Genomic DNA, 19,366 nt, shown 5'->3' with positions numbered 1-19,366 from the left:
ATCATTTTTTCGTGACTTTTCAAGAGTTCTTAAATGGGAACATTAACCGCATGTTGTGTTACTTTCTTATTGGAGTTTGGGTGCTGAAACACATCTGTAGTAGAGAGATTTCCTGCCAAGTATGTGTGGAATGAGTGCAATGGTGCACGCTGACTCGCACTGGGATGCACACTGGGGCTCTTAAAGGGGCAGGTTCTCTTCCCCAGATGTTTTCCTTCAACATCGCCATGGCAACTGCATCAGGCCTGTGGATCAGCCGTATTCAGAGAGAGTCAATACACATCCGTCCTGGGGGAAAAAAGCTTGTGTCAGGAGAGAAGAGCTGTGAAATGGCAGGGTGTTATTTCTTATAAGAATAAAACGCACCCCGCTTTGTGATCTCAAATGATAAAATTGTGAATTCTTAGATTTTAAGTGTTGCATAGAGTCAGTGTAGATGCTTTAAATTTGTTTTGAAAAGCATACGTTCTTTTCTATTTGGTTCCTTATCTGTGCATGTGGGAAGGACTGAGGCTCCTAGCAGTCATTTAACTATGATTAGAAGGATTCCCAGCAAAAGTGGCTGCCTTTTGCCTTTGGTGGACACAGTCAACATTAAGTCCCAGTTAAAATACTGGACGTTTGGTGGATCGGTCGCAATAGTTTATATTCCCATTGTTACTGTCTCTCAACATTCAGGTGGCATCGTGGTATAGTAGGTGCTGCTGCATCACAGCTCCTGGTTCTTCTGTGTTGATTCTAGGCAGGAGTTTGCACATCCTCCCCCTGTCCACCTTAGTTTTCTCCTGGAGTTCCAGTTTCCTCTCCCTTCCAACAGGTCTGCAGGTTAGGTTCAACTGGCTATACTAAATTGTCCCTCCAGGCTTTGAAAGCTTTCCCATTAGTCGACCGAACTACAGCTTGAAATGCCGTGTAACCATCACCCGTGGCACATGTGATAGGACGTTTCCTGGTTCGATTCTCCCTTGTGAAGAAAGTGCAAAGTAATCCCTTCCTGTGTGGGAGGACGAGGCCGTCAGCTATACGTCTGTATGCTCGGGTCCCCTGTTTCTAACTGTTTCAGTCACAGTGAAGAAACACAGTGCCACCCTGTCCCTTGCATCAGTCCTTGATGGAGCCGTGAAGAGGTCCCAGACCACTGCCCTCAGTCGTAACGGGCAGCATAGTAGAGCTGATACACTGAAGTGCAGATCAAATAGTAGTGAGGTCATTTATATGGGCATTATTTTTTTTAAACTATGAGAATATTTCCTTAACTTTTGTGGCGTACATATAATTAATGCAGTATTTAAAAAGGTTATTAAAGACAGCTTTTCCTTCCATTCATTTTTTCCAGATGACATTTTCCATGTGTTTCTAAATAAAGCACCTGCTGTCAAGGATATGCTTTAAAATTTAATTTGAAACAGGAGATACATACATGAGAGATTTAATTGGAAGTTTTACTGGCAGCAAAAGAGCCATTTTACTCTGAAACCCCCATAGACTGTTAAGCAAATCAGAGCACAGTTTTACTTTAGTGTCATATAGGTTTAGACAGTCTTCTCTGGTACAGAATTAAGTTATTTTGACTTTCCACTTTTAACCCACAGAACTTTTAATTAGTTGTCTTGCGTGTTTAAAAAAAGTTTTGTTTTTTATTGTTTTTAATGCTATCTTCTATTTTAATTGTCTGAGCAAACCACATCATTTAAAATAGTCACTTTTCTAAATTTCAAAAATACATTTGTTGTTTTCTCTAGGCATGCCACATGTGTTTTTTATATACAGTATATACTGTATGAATTACTCTGAAATATGTTGGGACTGCTTCTTGGACATTATGTCCTGTAGTATTTTTTTTAAATTTAGGCTCTCACTCCTTGCTGTGATAAGGAAGACGTCTTTACTAAGACGAGTTTATTCTTTATAGGAGTTCCGAAAGCAGCTTTTTTGGCTTGTTATGGAGGTCACCAAGTGCATCAGGAATATTGTACAAGGCTTTAGCAGTGTCTTTGTTCTCAGTATCTCAGCAGTGTCTCAGGTTACAGGCCCAGAAACTTTCAGGCCTAAACGACTTTTGTACAAGAAAACAAATCAATTTCAGTAGATTTTTGGCTTACATCAAAGAATCCACTACTGTACACGGGTATCTTGAAGAGAGGTGTGCTGTTCAAATCTAGTATCTGTTGGGTCTGTCTCTCTGAAGGTTTCATGGGCATTCAGGTTCGTGGAACACAATCACTTGACAGCACTGACTGACAAACTGCTTGATATGGCTACTAAGTGTCTCGAAAGGACTATCATTTTTCTGATGGTTATACAATTGTGGGAAATAATCTGTCCACAGGGACACTGAATTCCTCTTGACAGATGGTGCCCTTCAATTAATACTAATGGTTGTTTCATGCCTTTGTGCTCCTTGAGTATTTGAAAAGCATGAAATAATTATTCATACATATTTAGGATGAATCTAGAAACTAGTCTTCATTAAGAATATTTGTAACCACTGTATTTCAAAAACATAAATGAAGAATTAGAAAAATATTCCTTTGAAAACCTCTGTTTTTCTGTGAAATTACATGCTGTTCTATTATATTCTTGCAAATATAAGGATTTTTAAATTGATGTATGGTGGGCGTCACTTATTTGTAGCTCCAGTTACGAGGGATTTAAATTGTTTTTAGTGGACAGGGCATATTGAGAAATACTGGGTCTTGTAGTACTGCAAGGGACCACCTCTCTTACTAGTTTATTTGTGAAGGCCAAAACATAAGGGTAAATGTTGGGGAAAAAAACCTCTGACCTTCAACACTCTCGCACTCATATGTGTTTGTCTCTTTGTTTTTTTTGCTTTAAAGGTTGATCACTGTCTTACCATTATCTTTGTAATCCTGTGGCAAGAGGATGTAGGTTTCTGTGTGCAGCAAGAAGACTAGAAGCGCTTTTATAGACAAAGGGCTGCAACACAGAGGGATATATGCGAAAATGTTGAGGTTTGTTAAGAGTACATTTTGATTCTGTCACATGAAACGTTCTAAGACATCACCCTGGAGCAGGCAGTGTAGGCGAAAACAAAGATAACGTAAGCCGTAGCATCTCTTACTTGTTGCCTACAAGTCCTTGGAGGACTGTCACAGCACATTTGTTGGTAACAGAGAGTGGAGGAGAGATGAATGGGTGTGCAGTTGATGTCTGTAAGAAGGAGAGGCAATGATGAGAGCCCTAGAGAGCTGCAGATGAGAGATCCTTGGGTGGAATGTGGGGGTGTACTGTATTTCACCCTGATGAAGCCTTCATTGCGCACAGAGCTATGGATTGTTCACCTATTAATAGGGCACGTGAGCTGGGATTAGACCTTTGGGAGACAGGTTAGTTTGACTCTTAGTTGTCCAAAGTAGCAGAACAAAAGAAAAAAACTGCAGCACCAGAGAAATACAGTGGTTAAACATGGAATTTGCATATGCCTGAATCACTGGAAAATCTCTGGGTGACAGCAGCAGGGAAGGTTCTGGCTGTGTGTCACTCTGGCCTAATTTCTACTGGTTATGTCTCCCCCCCCCAAGTCAAGAACAAAAAGCATGTGTTAACGCGCTGGTTTGGCTGTACTTCTGCCCACAGACACGGAAAAGGATGGGAGGGAGTTGCAGAAACCCATCATCGTCCTACACTGTTATCGTGACCTTTCATAACATGCACCTCTTGCCATTAACAAAACTACACTCAGGCTCCCACAAGTATATCACTAGCGTCAGTGGGAGGCCAGCATGTGTAGGTGGCATTCATTCCACTTTGTTCGTACAAAAGTCTAACGCCAGATTGTCCATTTTGCTGAAAATAACCCACTTAAGCTATTTCTGCATTCAGAACATCCTGCAATCAGAAAGCATTACTGTTCCCTTGTCATTTATGTACAGTTATGGTCAGTCCTGCAATGACGGCAGTATCGCCCCCAACTAAATAACCATTCTGTATGCTGATGGCAAAGTAAAAAAGTGTGAAAGACCTGAGCCGTCGACATGTGGGAAGTACAATGGTTTATTTAACTTATGAAGGTGCAGCAGGAGTGTGAAGCCCAGCTACCCCAGTAATGGAAGAATGCATTGCACTAGTCAATAAGCACAAATTCATATTTCTGAAAGATTGCCTGAAGAGATGAATCAGTTAAACTGTGGTGGGCTGTTGCTGTCCCCTTGTTGTGAATTGCCTAATTCATGGTCCAGATGATCTTCATTGACCCTTCAAACTCTTCATCCTAAGATGAAGAACCTCTCGGTTGCTGTCAGCTGGATTTACCAAAGCTGCTGCTGATCTGAATGCCTTCGTAGGGCAGCAGCGTGATGGGGTTTGTCAGCAAGAGAGCGAAGGCTGCAGGCTGAGTTATGTGAGGGAGGCAGTCTGGCTCTGCTGACTTGGCTCTTTGTTTTATCTTCCCAGGCAGCTGTGCCTCCTCTTGAATGCAGAGAATATTTTTCACTCCATGGCTGACATCCTTCTGAAAGAAGAAGACCTCAAGTTTGCATCCACTATGGTCCAGACCCTCAACACTATCCTTCTAACCTCCGCTGAACTCTTCCAGCTGCGCAACCAGCTCAAGGACCTTCACACACAGGTACACACATTCAACCTGCTAACTGGTTATAAGTTTAGCACAATCCTTGCCACATCTTTAAAAGTATACAGCCCACAGATGCAGCAAATATCTCCTTATGTGCAGACCAGAAAAGCATAGTTTTGCATTTGAAGTAGAGCCTTTTCCCTCTTCAGTGATTTCCCAGCTGTCATCTACCTGTACACTTGTATTGCATGATTTCAGCTCTGCACTTTCAGAAAACTATTTTGTGTTATTAACATAGAAATTTCTTGCTCTTTATATATGCAAGTAAAGAACTGTTCATAACCTTGTCTTCGTCCTGCACTTATATAATTACAAGCCTTCTATTGCCAGTATGCTGATACTTCAAAACCTCAGGTGATACATGAAAACCATTTATAATTTTAAGTGGTGAAATGTCTTGTGCCTTGCTGTCCCCCCACTTGTGTTTGACTTTGTTGTGCTCATGGCCACTGTCCCAGGGTGCAGAGCAGCTGGTGCATACATGCTGCTGTGACTTGGTATAGCTCTCGGTTGCTCTCTCATTGTGGGTGTGCATTTGTTCCCCCAGGAGAGCTGCACCCTGTTCTGCTGTCTGTACCGGTCCTGGTGTCACAACCCCGTTGCTACCGTCTCCCTCTGCTTCCTGACACAAAACTACAAGCACGCCTATGATCTCATCCAGAAGTTGTATCCTCTTGAGTTGAGTTGGGTCTACAAGATGAGACAAAACGCTTTTCACACAGTTACTGCAGGAATTTGGTATACTGAACATTAAACAGCTCTTCAGCTATGTGCTGAAAGGCCATATAAAACAGTAAGTTAGTGCAGAATCTTAGGCAGAAAATGAATTTGGGTATAGTTTAATGCCTGCCTCAATGTCAAAACATAGCATTAGAAATACGAACACTTTACACAACCATGTATGCAGAGCAGCATTATTGTAGGAATTTGAATACACTATGACCTCTCTCAGGTTTGCAGACAACATCCTGCATGCTAAGAATGAAGTCTGCCTTATCTGCACTTTGTCTGCATGTGTGTGAAGTTTGGCAAGGTTAGATATGACTCCACTTGCTTAGCTTTAAGGCAGTATTTCAGATTAATGTGGCAAAACGCTTTTGTCCCCATTTCTAGCGCTTGTGCATCACCATTGTAATTAAAGGGTACTCTCTTTACCCCTTGCTGTGATCAATGAAAACCTAATGCAGGAGGCTTCACAATTTTGCTTACAGGATTGATTGAATGTTTTGTACTTCTCAGAACAGCTGGAGATTATGGCATTTAAAACTAGGCAGGATTCAAACATGGGATTTAGATAAAATGCATCCCCTAAAACACTTTACTAAATAAGGAGAAAAATGCTTGCCTTTCTTATATCTCTTTTTTAAAAATAAGAAGCAACCTAATTTGGAGTGGGCTGGTTCATTATCGTTCCCGAGCAAGATTAAATACAACTAACATCCAGGGTGAAATGTTTTTCAAGGGCTCTAAAGTGTTCTTATTTCTCTGATTGTTCTGCGTTTCTCTTTTGAGAATGAGAGGTGTGTAACTCTGAAAAAGCTTTGATCAAGCCATCACCTACTGGTTGATGCACAAGCAGACGAATGTATTATTTTGGAAACGTTGGTGTGTTTGCTTTTCTTGATTGAACAGCAATGTTCCAAGGTATCGGTTACACTTGTCCAGAATGAACAATTTCGAATGGCTCTGTGTCCCTCTGACCCTGACTTTACTGCATGGTTTGGAACACAAAAACATTTGCTGTATTATAAAGCAATCTGTGGTTCTTATGCTGATTTTAATCTCCCAGTTATAGCCTTTTTGCTATTGGAATATTTTCATGTAGCCAGACTGGTTCCTTCAGTACAAAGGCATCTTGCATCCTTGCAGCATGATATTTGTCCAGAGACTTCTATCTCAAAGCCATTTTGTTAAGTTTTGACTTTACAGGTTTAAAATCTGAAAATCCCTGCCTTGCACGTCAGTGGTGAAAACAAAAAGAAGCTATTATCTGCCTCGCCAAATAAAAGGCTGTACAGTTTTATATTTGTGCAGTGCTGGCAAGATTCTGTGCAGTCTTCTACTCACACTGTCACAGTAAACTCACCAGCCACCCTGTTCCTCCTCACTTCTCCATTTATAGAAGGCAGAAGGAGCTGTTTATACATCATGATGGGAGTGGCTCTGGCTGCCTGTTTCTACTCATCAGTGCATAGTCCCTTTATCCAACCAAAATAAAAGGGACAGCAATCTGAACTGAAAAACCAGGCCGCATTGGACCACTGTAATTATTGTTCTCTCTACAGCTTGGTTTCTGGATAAGTTGGGCGTGGATACGGTTCTTCGACATGGGATCAGATGTAGTGAAAGCTGAGTGTTGCCATAAATCAGTCAGGGAATGAGGTGTTATTAAGGTCAAGTTGGTTGTAGCTTTTATGTGGTGTGTCAGCCCATTTTGCTGGGACAGCATATTAGAAGCCCTGCTCAGAGTGAGGTGACCTCTGCAACCCCTTGAGAAACATTTAGGGAGAGGAGATCTGAAGGCTGTACTTTAATACTGAGACTGACTACTGGCTGCAGCATAAAAAACCTGTTTAAATAATTCAGATTGAGCAAATTTGAAATATTAATGATTGTGTTTCTTAATACCTCTTTCCTCCTCCTCTTATCTCTATTGTTTGCTTGTTTAGGGCATGGCAGCTTGAGAGATTTGCAGCTCCTTTCACATTAGCACTCCTGGCACAGCTGTGACGTGCACACAGAGTTGGTATACTGTATGTTATGTTTATAAACATTGTGGACGATAATGTACTGCTTTGGAAATGTTGCTAATGGACTCCACTGGGGACACTATTGTTTGAGCATGGCAGGTGAAACTTGGTCATTATAGAGAGGAAGTTAGCTGTGCAGATTTCTAATGAGGATGCTTCAGTTTACTGTAGGGCTCATGGTAGATGTCTGGAATGTTAAATGTCAGCAGTGTTTTAAACTTTTTTTTTCCAGAGCCCAGTAAGTCTCCTGAACATTCTTATTAATTTCTTTTGTTTTTAATGAAGCCTTTTTTGCAAAAGCATTGTAGGTCGGCCCAAATTGGAATTCCAAACGTGCTTAATCACTTCTTGCTTCCTGAAGTGTGGTGAACCAAGTTAACGGAGGTTCTGCTGGAGACAAAAAAGGCCAGCTAGTTTTAGGACTTTTCTGTGTTAGATAAAGGGTATAAGTGAGAAAAACCAAGCATTACAGGTAATCCTTCTTATATCATTTCATACATCATTTCTTTAAATCTGTTCAGTGTGATACTCTATTCTGTAGTGTGACAAAGCTTTCTCCTTGACATCAACAATCAGCGGAGACCTGGAAGTGACAGTGGACTTCCTGATGGAAGTGGACAAACTGGTGCAGCTCATCGAGAGCCCCATCTTTACATGTGAGTCTCGGCACACCTCGCCATATGTAACACCTGCCCAACCCACTCCACTTTCATCGCATACTGTCTGGGGATCTCACCCCACTCAGCATTGGTCCCGCATGCTCTCCTGTTCATCGCCCGTCCACAAACTTTAATTCATATTATGCTTCCATGACTTTTAAAGCATAGATAACCACATCGTATATCTTAAGGTCTGTTTTTTCTTTAGCAGACATCTTCTCTTTGGTCTGCAGTGATGTTGAATGTGGGTCTGTGTTTCTGTTGGCCTGTGTGCGTGCGCATTTGGTTGTTATCCTGCCAATGCCGTATCAGTAACTGGGGCAGAACTGATTGCTGATGGCTGTAGGCAAGCACAGACCTACATTCAGCTGTGTGGGCAGGAAGATGGATAACGGCGGAAGGAGGGGGTAGGGACGGGTGAAAACTGGCACGGCAATATCGCAACCCCTTCCAATCCCATACATCCCCACCAATACTGCTCTGGTCATCTCACTGTTTGTCACTTTGAAAGAGACCGTTAACAGAAAGAAGCAGGACAAAAACCAGACAGGATATGGAATAATATACTGTACACAAAGGGGCAGCACAAGGGAATAGGAACAGTCATATTTGCTATTTACTGTACATGAGACAGAATTATGCATGTGTTTGGATGTGCAGAATGGTAGCGGTTTTTAGACGAAAACTGATGGGAAAGATGACAATGTGGCTGCAGGGAGAAAGGAAATGAAAAGTGAAGAAAGTTTCGTCGTCACTTTATTCGGGCACTGGTGTGTCCAGTCATGAAAATTCATTGGGAAGAGCAGCAATCATTTTTGTACCCGCCATATTGAAGATGTCATTTTCTGAGGTGAAAATGGCCATGAATCTTTTTTGCTCACCCTTCAAAATGGAGGCTGAACTTGATAGGGAAGCTTAGGCAGCTCAGAATGGTCAGAAGTATGGTCTCCATTGCAGGGCACGTCTTCTCCAGTACCCAGCTCATTGTGGAGCCTTTTCCTGTAGGCTGTTGTATAGGTGGAAGGGGAGTGTGTTGGGTGTTTCAGACCAGATAAGATCTTGCCTTCTTTACAGTTTTAGATTTCTATTCTCTCTCTAAGTATAACTCCAAATATAGCACAGATTTTGTTTTATTTTTCACTACTTTCAAAAAATAAAATTGGCTTTGTTGAGCAGATGTTTGTTTTTAAGATGCGCTTTGCTCCGCCTCTAACTTTCTGGCACTCTTTAGACCTGCGGCTGCAGCTCCTGGATGTGGAGAACAACCCCTACCTGATCAAGGCTCTGTATGGCCTCCTCATGCTCCTGCCACAGAGCCATGCGTTCCAGCTGCTATCCCACCGTCTGCGCTGTGTACCCAACCCAGAGCTCATGCAAGCTGCGTAAGTTTTCTGTACCCAGAACTACCTCCATCTCCATCTGTAAATGAGTTCTTGTGCCAAACATCAACTCGCTTCTATGAGTCACAATATAAACTTGTGTAAATGTCTCATTAACTTAAAAAAAAAAAAGACATTCCTTGGCTGTTTTATTTTTTTTTCCTGTTTGCCTAAAGCTCAAAGATCATCTTTCTCCTGCAACCTGCTGTTCTGTAAGACTGTGCTTTCACACTGCTTTTTTGGAGTTAGAGAAGATCACAAAAGGCAATGTGACCCAACATGGCTTATAAGAGTGGCACAAGCTTCAGTCTCCTGTGCGTTATGGATTTATCAAGATCCTTTGCAGTTCGTAGGACTAATCCTTCCAAGCTCAGTGGTTGGGGTCAGAGGGTCAGAGCAGAGTAATGTTCCAGAGCTGAAAGGTGGCAGTCTGTTGGGTTCAAGCCCAAGCTGGCTTATTTGTGATTATCACTAATGTGTATTTGTTTGTTTTTACCTTAGCTACATAAGAATGTAAAAATGGACAAAAGAGAGGCCATTAAGTCAATTTAGCTTAAGTAGCTAATCGATCTGAGGATCTCTCCCAGTTGTTTCTTCATGGAAGCTAGAGTATCGGCTTCACCAGTATGGCTGGATAGCTTGCTCCATAGTCCCACAATGCTTTGGGTATAGAACTGCCTCCTGTTCTCATTTTTAAATGTACTTCCATGTTGTCTGCAATGTTCTCTGGTTCCATATTTCACTGTTTATTCTGAAGAGAACTTTATCCATGCGTTTGAGAATGACAAATACCTGTATCTGGTCACCAGGCTAACATACCCATAACCAAGTCAGCTCAGGTCCTCATGCAAAGCAGGAGAAAAAAACTTGATCACTTGAGTTAAAATGACATGAACGTGTAACACCGGTTATGTATTAAAATGCGTGTCATTTTAAGCACTGGAAGTTTTAGTACATTTGCAACTGTAATGTTCAATTCCTTATTTTTACATTTGGATTTGGGTTTTTTTTTTTCTTTAGGAAGTTTAGAGAAAACAAAACCAATTTCTTCTCCAAGCCACTTGTGAATATTTTTAGAAGGATGATTCAGTTCCCCTAGGGGAACTTTGCTCTGTTGAAAGGGGAAGATTTGTTGTTGGAGAGGGGGAGGGGATGGATTATCATCTGGGGAGGATTTGGGGAGAACTTGGGTGAAAATGGGTTCATTTTTTTAAATACATTGTTCTATTATATTGTTCATTTGTGCTCCTAAAAAGTAAACAAAAAAATGGTAAAAAATGAGGTGATCCTTGTAAAGTATCAGCTGGAAATTAAATGAATTCAACCCTGTCTTATTACAAAACTTACCAAGAATGTGTTAGTTTAGTATCCAGCTTTATGGAGCTGACGAAACTGTTTATCCTAGAGCAAGCCTCACTGTCTTGCGTGTTTGGGATAAATGATTTGTTTCAGTGCAGTGTCCTTTAGAGTAGTAAAAGACTTTGAGACTAGGCAATTCAAGTTCATTATCCAAATCACTTTTGCTTTGCTGAATAAAGCAGGCACAGAAACTGTGAGCAGGACATCAGAGACTATTTTTTCCGTGGTTATTTTTTCTTGATAATTGTGTTTGTGCTATGCCAATACATTTGGGGAATCACAACAACTTTCTGCATTGCATATTGTAGGTTCATACAGTATGGTGTGAAAACAGTCAGTGACCACTGTCTAGGCATTTACCACCATTTACCATATGAGTTAATCAAGCATGTATAAAAATTTGTTTAGGAAATGTAAAAATGGTTCGGGGGGGGTTGGCAGGGTAGTGTGAGAGTTGGGTGAGCTTGACGAAGCAGTGTTGAAGTTGACATTTTTCTTGGGAAGGTCGGACCTTTAGGAAAAGGTGACATTGATGAAGAGCAGATTATTTTGTGAACCTCTGCAAAGGCCACATCTTCAATGTGATGCAAAAGCCATTCTAGAAATATGAGCATCACCTTTTCATTTTGTCAGTGCGTTGTACATTTCCACTCAGTGTGTACCCAGTTAACTTCATTCACAAGTTAACACCAAAATGCCAAAACGAATGCCTCTTGGCCAAATGATGTTATTTACACTTTGTTTAACACATTGTGTTAGTTGTGTGCCTTCTGACGTTCGCACATGGGAACATCACTTGATATTGATCTTAAACTGTTTATTAAAATCCTATCATCTTTCCAACCTATCTAGTATCCTCAGGCCATGAAAAGCGTCCTGGAATGAGCATAACAATTGTGGCATTATATTATATCTGGCACACTTCACCAATTCTCCCCCTTTTTTTAGTTTTGCTCTTGTTTTATTGTGAATAGAAAAAATAAAGGCTGCTTACAAAATGAGTGCTGTAAAAGCTGAGGGAATGGCAGTCTTTGTGCCACCGTATGTCCTCCAGAGAGCATGGGTCAGGTAACAATACACATCAGTAATCCTGATGTGTGAGGCAACACCACTGACACTTGATCTTGGTGCAGAAGTAACCCCAGACTTTGTCTCCAATTTTAAGGCTCAGAACCTGTAGAAACATTAGCTGTTCTGATTTAGAATTTCCTGAAAATCTGGATTTGAGTGACAGATGGAGAGTTTAAATAGTACCACACATATGATAGTGGCTTTTGTTGTCAGTAATGTTCATCGGCTTGAGATTAGGAGAAATCATTCTTAAGGAAGGACCGCAGCTAAGTGTTCATGACATTTTTATCAGCTCAATTATTTTTTTACTCTTATATTTTATTCTCCATTAACCATTAAGTTAAATATGCTAAATCTATGTTTATAATCCTTTTCTCTTCTTTTTGAATCGCCTCCATTCATGTCATGTGAACTCTTTGGTTTGTAGGTCTCATCTGGAGTATGCCACACTGAGATCATCATAGCATGACATCAATTCTGACCTAGTTAGAGGAGATATTGAAGCTGGGATTGATTCATCCTCTCTGAACTCTTTTTACAATATAAATGGGTTTTTATCATCTGCAGGAAGTGAACATTTACACTGATTTCATTTTCAGTTCTAATTCTTAGCCTTTTCAGTTTATAAATTATAATTTAACTCTAATTTGTTTTACATATTAGAAATAAAGAATCATGCTGCTTTTGACAAGCTTTTTGATCAAGCTTGAATCCTTGAAGTGATTAAACTCCCTTTTCAGTTGGTTATAGAAAAGCCATCCATTTTACTACACTAGAAATAATATATAAATAATTTCCAAAACTTTGTGATTATACTGAACTTGTGGCGTTTGACACATTTCTTTTACTTCCTTTGAAAGCTGAACTAAGTTTAAAAAAGCAGTTCTTTTTAACCTAATACCAACCCCATTTAGATATAGTTAATTCTAAAGTCTGTTTACCACTACTGGGACTGTAATCATTGCAGCTGTGATACAACTGTAGAAAACCATGCTTGTTCTGTATGCCTGTTTGGGACTGTCCTGCAAAATGTGCATCATGACGTCTAGCAGAGGTGTTGGTGTTAGTCATGCTATTGTCTTGGGACACAGGGTTTGATTTATGCTGACTTAGCCAGCCTGATCCACACTGAGAGAGAAGTAAGCTCATTAACCAGGGAAGACGTCTGTAGGGCTGAATTAAATTAAAAGGGTTCCCTAGAGATGGTAAAGCAGTTCATGGACCCTAAACAGCAGTTATTACCTGCCCCCTTGTTCCTCAGGGTCACTGGACAGAGGGCTGTAAGCAGGCTGCTCGGGTAGCCTGGCTAAGTTTGTAATCTGCAGCTCAGCGTCTTCTCATAACATCAGTCTCCTGCATGAGGCCAATAACAAGAGGATCATAATGAACGAGACAAGAGCAACCTGGCATCTAGCGAAGCATTCCAATGCAGCTCTGAATTTATCTCCTACAGCACTAATTTGCTTTGCGTTTAAGACATTTGTCACTGCTTGAGGGATACTGTACTATTAAGAGATGTTCATAATTGTTTCAAAAATGAACTCTGATTTAAGATGCACATACTGTATGGTGTGCATCTTATGAATATTTTAGTTTATCAAGGAAAATAAAACAGAAAATCATATCCATACGAAGAATGGAATTTAGAAGGTAAAGGCTTTAGGTAGTCATTTGGGTTGAACTAGGTGAATGCAGTGACACACAGTTGCAGATAAAGAAATAATATTGAGTTCTTTAATGAATCAGGTTTGATTTGTTATAATCCAAAGTAATATCCTCAGAACAGTGGAAACCTCTTTCTGCTCTTTGCATTTGTCTCAGGAATCATATCTGTCAAATTAACATAAGGGCCTAACAGTGACGAAAAAATATTTTCTATAAGTACACATTAGGTTTGAGTTATTGAAAATCAATTACGTTTTGGGCAAATGCACTTTAGTTTTGCCTAAACAAATAAAACTTCTTCTCAGGATATAAATCCCTTTTTTTCAGGCCCCAGACAAGACCTTCTGGTTCAGTGAGACCTGCCCCATGTCATGTTGACTACGGAGAGCTGCTGGAGCACTTCGACAGAGTCCAGAGCAAACACCTGGAGGTTCGCCATCAGAGGGCTGTGCGAGCAGAGCAGCCGGACAGGAAGCTGGTGCTGTGATGGGAAGAGAAAAGAGGTTGCGCCAACAACAACATCGCCACGCCCCCCATCCATCCCAAGGGGCATCACAGCTGGAGGGGACGAGACTGGGCTGTGCTCAGGATCTTAAGACTGGCTGAATAAACTGGACACTTTTTTTTTGGACCAAAACCTAATCATTTATCTTATTTTAAAATATAACAATAGGTATGAAGAAAGTAAAGTCTTTTTTATACTAGATGTTTGTTTTTAGTGCTTGTAGTGAAGTTGTAGTTCCGCAGAGGTGACACTGGGGTGTGTGCAAACTTCAGAGTGCAGCATATACTCTTCAGCGTTGGGGTTTTGCGCCGCACTCTGCTTTCAGATGGTGTCAAATCATGTGCTAATCGGGGATCAGCTTGATCCATTCTCCGGCCGAGCTTCTCTTGCTCCTCAATGGAAAGAAAAAAGATTGGCAAAGCTTACATTTTGGAGATGGGAGTTCTGCTATTGAATTGTGTAACTTATCTTACACAGCCTGTTATCTTTCTGATAAGCCATTGGGTTGTCAGAGTCTTCTTACAATCAAGCGTGCATTGTTTCATGCTCACTTGTAACAAAAACATAATCAGGACATGGCGTAGCTGAAAGAGACTTCTCACATTCAGATCCCCACGGGTAAAATGAGAAAAAGGAGCAATTTCCTTTTATAAATATTCCAGTAGCGTAACAGTCTTTGCCGCTTCGGTTCACAGGAACGTGGCAAGGACTGTCGCTCTGCAAATTCAAGTTGTACCACAGAAGCTCGCTGCTGGAACAGTACTGTACCTCCTTATGTCTTCTCACTCTTCTCCCACCTCCATGCCTCTCTCTCTCTCTCTCTCTCTCTTCCTTTGCTCTACTTTTGTGCTTTCCTTCTCCTTTTGTTCCCTTTCCTCACCTTTTCCGTCCCGGAAACCATTTCTCCAGCGTGCCGCCTCAGAACAGCCTGATCGCCTTGTGAAAGAGACCTCCCTCTGCCGAAGAGAGCAGCTTGAAATAAAAAGTGACCCTGGCGTTACCACTTTATCGAGACCGCTTTTTTCCCCCCCGTTTCCTTCTTTGAAGGCTTTTTAAAAATTGTATCCCTACTATAGAACAAAAATAAAGTCAGGGGGGATGATTGTGATCTAGTGTTAGTGGGTTTTTAGTGCGTATTCCAGTATGGTTCTAATGCCATCCAGCATTCTAAGTTGCTCGTTTCATTCTGGTTTATAGGCTTCCTGTGGCGAGATGTGGTAAAGATTAGCACTTGCATGAAGCCAGTCATTCGATGTGTGAGTTCCCATCTGCTCCAGCCCCTCCCTTCCCTGCGTAGTCATCTCTATCTTAGCAGAAGAGCAGGAGGTGAGAGTTGGGAAAGGGCTTCAGGAAAAAGGCTAGGAGAGAGGCCTGCCAGCTTCACCAAGGGCTGGAGTAGAAATCCGTGAACCGGCAGGACCTTTTCATGGCAGCTGCCCGTGAGGCTGAAACTGCAACAGCTCTGTAGAAAGAATTCAGACCTGCTTAAACCTCTCCTGGGGAGAGCAGGGCCTGCGTTTTCGTCCTGTCACACTGACTAAGGCTCTTTGACTTCTCCGTCGGCATGAGTGATTCAGTGGCAAGCTATTTAAAATGTCATTATCTGCTTTCATACCGTTTTGCTTCCGTTACACTTTTATAGCATATGATTCAAATTAATTTTAAGGAGCATGGTGGTGCAGTGGTTACCATTGCTACAGGTACATTTCCGGAGCTGGGGTGCTGTCTGTGTGGAGTTTGCATGTTCTCTCTGTGTTCACTCTGGGTGCGTCAGGTTCCTTCCACAGTCCAAAAACACATTCGTAGGTTATTTGGCTTTTGTAAAATCAGCCCTGGTGTGGGTGTGTGCGTCTGTGTTTGTGTCTGTCTGCCCAGTGATGGACTGGCATCCCACCCAAGGAGTGTCCTGCCCTTTGCCCATAGCGTGCCAGGATAAGCTCCAGCTCCCCCACAACCCTGGGTGGGAAGAAGCAATAACAAAATGGCTGGATGATTGGATTAATGATTTTAAAATTTTAATATCTGGAAGAACACAGAAGCAATAGAAATGTGTCCTTTAGAGTTGATAATTTTTTCTGTTATGTAAAACTGTAAAATACCCAACAGTAAGACCTAACCGTTTGTGTAGATACCTGGTACTGACAAGTTCAGTCATTATTTTCTTAACAGTTTCTGTGAATGGGAACAGGACATTTTTGGACAAGAGATTTGACCTCTCTGAGGATCTGGCCTGCTTAAGTCTCTTCAGAATGAAATAGGACACCACTGAAATACACCCGATGGAAGACAGAATAGGCAGCCTGTAATAGATTTTTGTTTTATTTTAATAACTCACCAGCAGAAGTAGGTAATTATATACTTGAGACAGTCAGACCTAGTCAAGGTTAAACCCATTCATGGTCAGGTCTTGCCTGGTTTCCATCTTACACAATTGTATGAAATAAAAGCTGATCTGTTCCCCCAATGTACAGCAGAAATGATAGATACTACTGCAGTATGTATTTTTTTCTGAACCAGACATAAATTGACCATGCTTACAACACTCGGATAGGAGAAAATAGTGTTTCAGTGCGCTAATGGAATGCCAAGTGACCGCTGGCAAAGAGAAATGGAGTAGAGTTCATAATACTGAGGAGCAATCCTCCAGAATATGATTGGATATGTTTTCGTTGTGGTTCTAGCCCTGGTTTTCAATATTGTAGATTTATGACGGCTCTGTATATATTCTAATTCGATTTTATTTATTTTTCTCCTAACGGCCTTCAAAACAAGTTGTCAGAGCTTTCACAATTATATACAGCGACAATACCGACAAGGTTATACAGCACAATGAATCAAAAATCAATTAATATAAGCTATTGTAAAGTAGTTGAAATGACTGCAAAAGTTGTTTTTTCCCACAATGGTTGAACGTCTATGAATGTATAGATAAAAAGAGTAGTTAATTTATGGGAAATTATACATTATTATTATTGAGATTCACCCGGAAAATATTCCGGAGATTAAACACCTAGGTTCTGAAATGAAACCAGGTGAAACATCAGAGGTGTTTTCACCAATTATTCAGTAGTATACTGAACCGTTTATCTAGGAATTGCTGGGATTATGATCTGGTTCGACATTAATAGGTGAAACGGAGGGTAATCTCCGGTAATTCTCAGAGATGATATTGGGCACATGTACCTTGACTAGTTTACTAACACTATTTACATAACCAGGTACACTATATTTATACATTTACATGCACAATGGAGTAATGCTGTAACAGGGCTTTTCCGTTCATGCGGCGGATGAGAAATCATTCCTTTAGTCTTTATTATTTAAGTAACCCACTGCGCTTTCAATGAGAAGTCCCCGGAAACGAAAAAAATCCTTTTCTTTCAAGGGTATGTGCTCTTGTGGAAATACTGAAATTTCCTCACTCCCTAATCCGGAAAACGAAATCCCACAGGTGGTCACGGACTCTCAATTTCACGATCACAGTCTATTGCATACATGTGTGAAATGCACACTACAGTGTGATCCCAGAAACGTTCGTGGTGTTAGTAAACATCTGAAGGTATGATGAAGAGAAGCATTATTTAAATCCGAAGTTGACTGAAATATGTCAATTCACATGTCCAATTTCATTAAGATGCGGAGTGGAGTCCGGTGAACGTTTTTAAAAAAATGTTATGTCATCAGTGATTTGATAATTTACGCATGGTAAATTCGGAAAATTAGTGATATAGGAAAATAAAAAACTCCAATCCTCATACTGTATTAGGGTTTATTATATTCCCCATGGAGCGGCAATAATAAAACACCTTACATTTTGAAGTACAATTTGAGCAAAACCGTTTATAGCTGAACAGTGGCAGATTTGTAGAATACTAAGAACAGACCCTTCTGCTCCTTATACCCTACTAATGATTTTGAAATCATATCTAACACTAATGATAGTTTAAGTTTTGGAATATCCAACATGCTGCTTGATCTCACGAATTAACATTTTAAAACCGTTTTTCGGTCTCGCATAACAAAAAACTCCCACAAGCTCCTTCCCCCGGTGGCTTCCCATGTTTCACTCGCACGGGCGCATGCAGAAACGCAGGCATCGTCCACCCCCCCCCCCACACCGTCTCATTGTAAAGCAGTAAATCTCTTTGACGTTTCCCCCCTTCTATCGCGCTTGAAGCCCAGGCTGTCTGTTGTGTGTGTGATGGGGTGTCCCTCCCTCTCTTCGCCATGTGACAAGAAAGCTGACCGGCCCTCGCCGATTCCCATGGATCGGATTACAGTCCGCTCGCTGTACAGCTCCTAGCCGACTGCCCGAACCGCGATCACTGGCAGCGCAGTGCGCACCGGTGTTCCAGTGAGTGACCATTTCACGTTTGGGTACACGTCTCAGCATTACAACCCCCCTTTTTTTTCCCCCAAACCGTGATTTTACATTGCAATCAGGCAGGAGAGGTAAAAATGCCCGTCGTCGAGACGTCTGCGGTTTTTGTCTCCTGTCGCGGGGAGTAAACCGGGAGCTGGGAAGAGAGAAATAAAAATCTCTCTTCTCCTCACCATCACTCGCTAATCTCAAACGGGCACAGACTAGCGAACCATCTAACCATCTGGGACTGCCGTCTTGACTGTGTTTTAAAATATTTTTTTGCACATACGTGATACTGGAGAGAGAAAAAAAGCTGGGTTATCGTTTGTGCCTGGGAGATTATTCTTGGAGGAGCATTTCATTCGAATCCTTATCATTGAGCAATTTGTGAGCGGTGGATGTGTTAATATGGAGACGGTGGAAAAGGAGTGTGGAGCTCTGGGTGGGCTTTTTCAGGCTATCGTCAATGATATGAAGGTATGATTTATAATTGCATCTCATTTATTAAAAGCTTGGCGGTTTGCATGCAAATAAACCTTTTTTTCTGTATGACAAATCAGTTTTGTTTATGCAGGGGTATTTAATATGTTTCAGACTGCGATGTTTGTATAAACCATTTGTAGCATCTGTTGAGAGGAGATTTAATTTTTCTGACAGTAGAAGCTTAGAACCGTTCGTTTTGGTTACCTGATAACAAAATAACTGCTTGTCCATTATATGGATACACACACGAACACACACACACCTATAGATAAAATAAGGCTACAGAAAACGATAACCAGTTATTTCCAGTAAATATGTAAGCGGAGGACGGTCAAGTGTTCTATTTCTCTCCTGTTATTTTCTATGTGCCGAGAAAAAAATAGCCCTCTTTTGAAAAATCGATCTCCTGCCAAGAGGAATTTGAAGAAGCCAGCGAAAAGTGTTGCAAAACGGGTTGAATGTCCGGCCAGCGGTTACCAGCGGCCGGCAGTGTCCGTCTGTCTGTCATGGTCAGTATGGATACAATATCAGAATG

The 19,366-nt window shown here is 41.2% G+C and overlaps 2 protein-coding genes across 16 annotated transcripts in view; both read left to right on the top strand.

Moving 5' to 3' along the window:
* The window catches only part of vac14 (vac14 homolog (S. cerevisiae)), a 47,703-nt gene extending 33,586 nt beyond the window's left edge, over positions 1 to 14,117 (top strand). For both annotated transcript variants that reach the window (XM_088614123.1, XM_088614122.1), the window contains exons 15-19: positions 4,417 to 4,591; positions 5,145 to 5,263; positions 7,924 to 8,003; positions 9,238 to 9,388; positions 13,808 to 14,117. In XM_088614123.1, coding sequence (XP_088470249.1) covers positions 4,417 to 4,591; positions 5,145 to 5,263; positions 7,924 to 8,003; positions 9,238 to 9,388; positions 13,808 to 13,967 — 685 coding nt within the window. In that variant the 3' untranslated portion in view covers positions 13,968 to 14,117. The remainder of the gene's footprint in view (positions 1 to 4,416; positions 4,592 to 5,144; positions 5,264 to 7,923; positions 8,004 to 9,237; positions 9,389 to 13,807) is intronic.
* Positions 14,118 to 16,607: 2,490 nt separating this feature from the next.
* Positions 16,608 to 19,366, top strand: part of LOC148644515 (protein MTSS 2-like) — a 73,801-nt gene continuing 71,042 nt past the window's right edge. For all 14 annotated transcript variants that reach the window (XM_088614121.1, XM_088614115.1, XM_088614113.1 and 11 more), the window contains exon 1: positions 16,608 to 18,825. In XM_088614121.1, coding sequence (XP_088470247.1) covers positions 18,757 to 18,825 — 69 coding nt within the window. In that variant the 5' untranslated portion in view covers positions 16,608 to 18,756. The remainder of the gene's footprint in view (positions 18,826 to 19,366) is intronic.

This window comes from Lepisosteus platostomus, chromosome 20, assembly GCF_059453375.1.
Source record: "Lepisosteus platostomus isolate fLepPlt1 chromosome 20, fLepPlt1.hap1, whole genome shotgun sequence".
In the NCBI taxonomy this organism is placed as follows: Eukaryota; Metazoa; Chordata; class Actinopteri; order Semionotiformes; family Lepisosteidae; genus Lepisosteus; species Lepisosteus platostomus.
Note: the sequence above shows the minus strand (reverse complement) of the source record. Positions and strands in the feature narration are given on the sequence as shown.